This window comes from Mandrillus leucophaeus, unplaced genomic scaffold (genome assembly GCF_000951045.1).
Source record: "Mandrillus leucophaeus isolate KB7577 unplaced genomic scaffold, Mleu.le_1.0 Scaffold5, whole genome shotgun sequence".
Classification (NCBI taxonomy): Eukaryota; Metazoa; Chordata; class Mammalia; order Primates; family Cercopithecidae; genus Mandrillus; species Mandrillus leucophaeus.
This window is the reverse complement of record NW_012105364.1, coordinates 4,946,827-4,953,853: the sequence shown is the minus strand read 5'-3', so window position 1 is coordinate 4,953,853 and position 7,027 is coordinate 4,946,827. Positions and strand designations below refer to the sequence as shown.

Sequence of the window (7,027 nt, the reverse complement as noted above, 5' to 3'; positions counted from 1 at the left end):
ACTCCTGACCCCAGGTGATCTGCCCCCTTTATTCTTTTGAGACAGAGTCTCCCTCTGTTGGCCAGGCTGGAGTGCAATGGTGTGATAGCTCACTGTAATCTCCACCACCCGGGTTCAAGCGATTCTCCTGCCTCAGCCTTCTAAGTAGCTGGGATTAGAGGTGTGCACCACCACATCTGGCTAATTTTTGTATTTTTAGTAGAGACAGGGTTTCACCACGTTGGCCAGGCTGATCTTGAACTCCTGACCTCAGGTGATCTGCCCACCTTGGCCTCCCAAAGTGCTGGGATTACAGGCGTGAGCCACCACGCCCGGTTGGATTATTAATTTTTGTTGGGTGTAATATGTAGGAGAAAAGATATATATATATATAAAAAATGAGACGGAGTCTCGCTCTGTCACCCAGGCTGGAGTACACTGAATGATCTCGGCTCGCTGTAGCTTCTACCTCCTGGGTTCAAATGATTCTCCTGCCTCAGCCTCTCCAGTAGCTGGGACTCCAGGCACCTGTCACCACGCCCGGCTAATTTTTGTATTTTTAGTAAAGATGGGGTTTCACCATGTTAGCTAGGCTGGTCTTGAACTGCTGACCTCAAGTGATCCACCCGCCTTGGCCTCCCAAAGTGCTAGATTACAGACGTGAACTACCGCACCTAGCCTAGGTTCTATTTTTTAGAGATTAAACTGTGAGTAAAATATTATGTCTGTTATTTTCTTTAAAATACTTCAGTACAAAAGTATAAAATAAAACAATCTCAGTGACTAAAAACATGGCATATCAGAGAATAATCACTTTCTAGCCTTTGCTAGGTCATGGTTACTCTATCAGTGGGCAGTTCAGGGTCAACCTTCTCTACCACAAAAACTGATGATCCCCCAAAAGCAGTGATTCTTGGGGAAGCCCAACTGAGGGAGTCATGCATTCAGTGGCACATGGAGAGGCGTCTCTTCTGAAGTGTCTTCCTCCCCATTACACTGTTTTATTCTGTTATTATCAAAGCAAGGAGAAAATTATCAGCTTACCATTCACTATAACATACCAGGAAATTTCCTGGTGGCATAATGAAAATCATCTTGCTTTTTTGGTTTAGGAAAGATTATACTTCCTTGACTGGAATCACAAATTTTAGGCTTCGCAGCCAATCTGAAAATCAAAAGTTGAATGTTCCACTGACATTGTCTCCGGCCCACAAGGCAAGGGGGAAAACAGTTCTCCAACAATGAGAATCTTAGCAAATATTTTATTAATACACGCTGTCATACTCCTGGGATAGAAGAGTCCTCAGAACACCACCCCACACTGAAGATGCTGAAATGGGTGGTCAGGTCCTTAGTCCTCCTTCTGGTCTGTTAACCCCGCACTCCTTCAACAGAATCAGGCTTGCTGCCCTTACCCTGTCCACATCCCTGAAAGGAAACGGGGCTCCCTCAGCCAGATGCAGACAGTTGACACTCCCTGCCTTTGCTATGGCAGGGGGCTCCTTATGATTAACCCAGAACAGGAAAAACTTAGCGTCAGCTGACCAAAAGGAACTCAGCCTTAATTTTTCCAAAAGTCACTCGCGTTCCAGCTCTCTTCAGGAAGGGGCTAGAATACCTTCAGGATGAGCATAGAGATTCCCACTGCCGAAATATTCGGAATACTTTCCTTGATTTCTCAGAGAGACTCTGTAGGCAGAAAAGCTTATTATTAGTGATTAGGTTCTTTGATAGAGACAAAGGATAAATCATTTGTCCCCCAATGATCTGGATATGTCTAGGACTGAGTAAAAATTCACTTTGTAGTATGCTATATATAATGTATACCTAAAGTCAGACTAAAGATCGAGGGGCTGATGTTCTACTGTCAGACTCCTGTTAACACACTCTGAGCCTCTAAGACACGGCACGTATCCTCCCGTCAGGCATCTGTGTCTGTCCTCATCTTTGTACTTGTGGATGACACTTCTGACTTGCCGTTACTGCATGACATGTTTTGCACTGGTTTTTCATTCATGATGCTGAATTGGCCCTAGTTCATTATTTCTTGTGAATAAGCATTTATACTTATGTGATGCCTAGCTGAGGTTAACAGTATAAACCAAGGCCAAGTAATAAAAACAGAGTTGAATGATCCCTGTGAGCTTAAGCTCTGGCCTTGGTCTTCACAGCTTTATGTTTTAGCCAGCAGTGCTAGTAATAGGAAGAATCTCACTGCCATCTGATTATGCCAATGAAGTACTCTGAGATTCTGAGAAATGGTGGTAAAGGGAGACAAAGTAATTCCTTAGGAGACAAAAGCTCTTGGTGAATCAGAACACTTGGTTCTGTCTGCCTTTGAGCGTCACAATAAAGAGCAAATGTTCCATGCAGAAAGGGCTTCAGTGAGAGTGCAAAGAATGTCTAGCAAGATGATCCACAGTTACCTCCAGTTTCTCATATGACATGTTCAATGTTGCCCAGGCTGGAGTGCTGTGGTGCGATCTCGGCTCACTGCAACCTCCGACTCCCTGGTTCAAGCGATTCTCCTGCCTCAGCCTCCTGAGTAGCTGGGATTACAGGCATGTGCCACCATGCCCTGCTAATTTTTGTATTTTTAGTAGAGATGGAATTTCACCATGTTGGCCAGAATGGTCTCGATCTCCTGACCTCGTGATCTGCCTGCTTCGGCCTCCCAAAGTGCTGGGATTACAGGCGTGAGCCACCACACCCGGCCCACTTTCACTTTCAGTTTTTAAAAAATCTATCCTCTTTGAGGATGTTTCAATAAGTTCCAGGAGGAAAAAGTTTGAACTCTTACTAATGACTGAGGGAAATGTAGTTAATAGAATGACAAAGTTGAAAGAAACATGAGTTGAAAAAATAGTATACACTTTTTTCTTTTTTTTGAAAGGGAGTCTCACTCTGTTGCCCAGGCTGGGGTGTAGTAGCGCGATCTCGGCTCACTGCAGCCTCCACCTCCCGATTCTCCTGCCTCAGCCTCTGGAGTAGCTGGGACTACAGGTGCATGCCAACAGGCCTGCCTAATTTTTGTATTTTCAGTAGAGACGGGGTTTTGCCATGTTGGCCAGGCTGGTCTCGAACTCCTGACCTCAAGTGACCCCCTGCCTCAGAGTCCCAAAGTGCTGGGATCACAGGCATGAGCCACTGCACCTGGCCTCGGTATATACTTTTTTTTTCAAACATCAGGATCCTTTACCACACAGTCTCATTAAGCTTTCCAGCATCCAGTCGCAGCAGCTGTCAGAAGGTTAAAAGATACTACCCAAAAAAAAGAAAAAAAAAGACCTTAAAAGTCCTGGAATCCAGGGCCAATTATGAGGCCAACTTTTCCCACTACAAAACAAAAACAAAACCCCATGGGCTTTCTTTTTCATATGGCAGTGAGAGAGAGGAGTCTTATTGAAAACTGCCAATGTACTAGTTCCTGAAGATCTAGGTAGAGAAATGCAGATTTTTTTTCTTTCTGTGAAAACTTGGAAAACCTTCACCTGCATATTTACTGAGGGTACTAATATACATTTATTTTTATTATTATTTTTTTTGAGACAGAGTCTCTCTCTGAAGCCCAGGCTGGAGTGCAATGGCATGATCTCGGCTCACTGCAACCTCCGCCTTCTGGGTTCAAGTGATTCTCCAGCTTCAGCCTCCCAAGTAGCTGGGATTACAGGTGCCTGCCACCACACCCGGCTCATTTTTTTTTTATATTTTTAGTAGAGACGGGGTTTCACCATGTTGGCCAGGCTGGTCTCAAACTCTTGACCTCAGGTGATCCATTCACCTTGGCCTCCCAAAGTGCTAGGACTACAGGTATGAGCCACCACACCGCCATGCATTGTTGGACTTTTAGCATTACAATAGTTCCCTCCAGTGGAATCCTGTAACCCTAGAAAACCATGAATCTAGGAGTGCTGCTCGTAAATATCTGCTGACAAGTATTATTTTACTTTGTCCTTGAAAGTTATACAGGTCAGAAATTGTTACAAGCTACAAGGAAAATCTGGGAGTGAGCCAGCCAAGGAGAGAACCCAGTTTTCATGATTCTGTATTGCCCAGCCTATCACTTCCAATCTTTAAACAGAGCAAACACTTGACTTTTCTTCTCAGTTGTCACCCACATTTGTAACCCACAGCAGTCATGGCTGCAATGGCTAGCAGAGTCACAGTCTGGGCTGTAGAACAGAGTAATGTGCCCGGCGTGTGGAATGAAACCATCATTTTGGTGTCAGAGCCCAGTGCTCCAAACAGCTAAGTTAACTGGCCAGGCTCCAAGTGCAAGTGATAGCAACTGAAAGAAAAAGCAGCTGTCTGCAACATGAGGCCGGAGCAGCTGCCTATTCATCTATTTCTGTTTCTGTACTCCTTTTCTACTTGGAGTCATTTTATTTAGGAGAACAAAAGAATTTATCAGAACTTGATGGAATGCCATATGCTAAACTGCAGAAAGACGAACCAGTTCTATGCCTATTCCCTAGGACTAAAGCAGAATGAGTCTAACTTGACGTGTAAGCTGGGCATGGTGGCTCATGCCTGTAATCCCAGCACTTTGGGAGGCCGAGGCCGGTGGATAACCTGAGGTCAGGAGTTTGAGACCAGCCTGGCCAACATGGTGAAACCCCATCTATTAAAAAATACAAAATTAGCCAGGCATAGTGGCAGGCACCTGTAATCCCAGCTACTTGGGAAGCTAAGGCAGGAGAATTGCTTGAACCCAGGAGACGGAGGTTGTAGTGAGCTGAGATCGCACCATTGGACTCTAGCCTGGGCAACAAGAACGAAACTCCATCTCAGAAAACAAACAAACAAACAAACCCAAATAACTTGATGTATGGGAGCTGAAGGCAGGCAGGGTGCTAATTACAGGACCAGCCTCTGCTCCTCCTCCTATACACAGCAAGTGCTGCCCACACACAGGCAATGGCTTATCTCACCATGGAGTCCGTTTCAGCTGGCTGGCTAGACTGTTTGTGGGCCAAGAGGATGGTCAGCACTGCTTTCCAGCCTGGCTCTGCTGGGGCGCTGGCATCTGGTTCAGTTCCACCATTCTCCCTGCTTTCTTTGCCAAGTGTGATATTCACCCAAGGGCACCAGTCTCTATGCTGAGAGGTGGGATCAAAGAAGCTTCGGGAAGATGTGTCCTGAGGAAGGAAAAAAAGAAATAGCATTCATGGGTAGACGCTAGGTAAGTTCAGGGAGACACTGCTACTAGTCATCAAGTCCAGAATCTCACAACTACCTATACTTCGAGTGTTTATGCTCTCCTTTAAACTTTGCCTATACATTTTCCTCGCATTTTCTTTATTTTTTTTCACTCCTTTTGTGTTAAACAAGCTACACTTTATCACAAGGGATAAGGGATACCCAACCCCCAGGCCATGGATAGGTACCAGGTCGCACAGCAGGAGGTGAGCAGCAGGCAGGCAAGCAAAGCTTCATCTGAATTTACAGCCGCTCCCCACTGTTTGCATTACCACCTGGGCTCTGCCTCCTGTCAGATCAGCAGTGGCATTAGATTCTCACAGGAACAGGAACCCTACTGTGAACTGCACATGTGAGGGATCTAGACTTCGGGCTCCTTATGAGAGTCTGACACCTGATGTCTGTCACTGTTTCCCATCACCCCCAGATGAGATCATCTAATTGCAGGAAAACAAGCTCAGGGTTCCCAGTGATTCTATATTATGGTGAGTTGTATAATTATTTCATTATACATTACAATATAATAATAATAGAAATAAAGTACACAATACATGTAATGTGCTTACATCATCCCGAAACCATCCTCCCAACCCTGGTCCGTGGAAAAATGGTCTTCCACAAAAATGGTCCCTGGTGTCAAAAAGGTTGGGGACCACTGCCATATCAGGTTTGTCCCTGTATCACACTGCTGTTCCATTTGCCTGAAATATCTATTATTTCTCCAGAATCCACCCCAAAGGAGCAAAAAGGAGCAAAAAACATGACTGACATTTTTCCCCTTTGGTCACCCAACTTTAAACTTATTCACAGGGTCTACTTTTTGCACTGGACCATGGAAGGGCTCATGCCTGCTTCTCCGTGCTGCCCAGGGAGAGCCCAACATGCTGTTTCTGCTCAGCCACTGCTACATGCGTGGTGGACTCACCGAACTGCTGGAGGAGCAGAGGCGAGCTCGTTTGGCTTTCCGCAGAGGGCTAGATGGTACCTCCATGCCAGGGGTGTCTCCTGTTCCCATGCTTCGGGTCACTGGGCGAGTTCTGGTGGTGGGGCTAGCAGCCTCTGGCTCAGGACGGTCAACAGGACTGGAAGAGTCCCAGCTCCGAGTTCGAGAGACAATGGGACCAGGGCTCTTTTCAGCCTGAAGGAAAGGGGAGATAATGGAAGTACACGAATGATATTAATGATACTTCTTTCTTTAATCTTCTTCCTTTTGAGACAGAATCTCGCTTTGTTTCCAAGGCTGGAGTGCAGTGAGGCGATCTTGGCTCACTACAACCTCTGCCTCCTGAGTTCAAGTGATTCTCCTGCCTCAGCCTCCCAAGTAGCTGGGATTACAGGTGCCCACCACCACCCCTGGCTAATTTTTGTATTTTTGGTAGAGACGGGGTTTCACCATGTTGGCCAGGCTGGTCTCGAACTCCTGACCTCAAGTGATCCACCTGCCTCAGTCTCCCAAAGTGCTGGGATTACAGGCGTGAGCCACTGGGTCTGGCTGAATTTAGCTTCTCCATTAGTGAACAGAAACACTACGTGGTATTGTGACCAATGTAGTGGGAAGTGAAGCCTATCCACCTAAATTATTTTCCAACTTTCTACCAATAACACTTTTTTTTTTTGAGACGGAGACTTGCTCTGTCACCTGGGCTGGAGGGCAGTGGCCGGATCTCAGCTCACTGCAAGCTCCGCCTCCCGGGTTTACGCTGCCTCAGCCTCCAGAGTAGCTGGGACTACAGGCGCCCGCCTAGTTTTTTGTATTTTTTTAGTAGAGACGGGGTTTCACCGTGTTAGCCAGGATGGTCTCAATCTCCTGACCTCGTGATCCGCCTGTCTCGGCCTCCCAAAGTGCTGG

At 46.2% G+C, this 7,027-nt stretch overlaps 1 protein-coding gene across 2 annotated transcripts in view; it reads right to left on the bottom strand.

Annotated features, from left to right (window-relative positions):
* Positions 1-1,221: 1,221 nt before the first annotated feature.
* Positions 1,222-7,027, bottom strand: part of ZC3HC1 (zinc finger, C3HC-type containing 1) — a 35,122-nt gene continuing 29,316 nt past the window's right edge. The window contains exons 8-10 of one of the 2 annotated variants that reach the window (XM_011995868.1): positions 6,104-6,316; positions 4,911-5,117; positions 1,222-1,668 (exon numbers count right to left, since the gene is read on the bottom strand). In XM_011995868.1, the coding sequence (XP_011851258.1) occupies positions 1,600-1,668; positions 4,911-5,117; positions 6,104-6,316 (489 nt within the window). In that variant the 3' untranslated portion in view covers positions 1,222-1,599. The remainder of the gene's footprint in view (positions 1,669-4,910; positions 5,118-6,103; positions 6,317-7,027) is intronic. The other variant, XM_011995869.1, reaches the window with a different exon arrangement.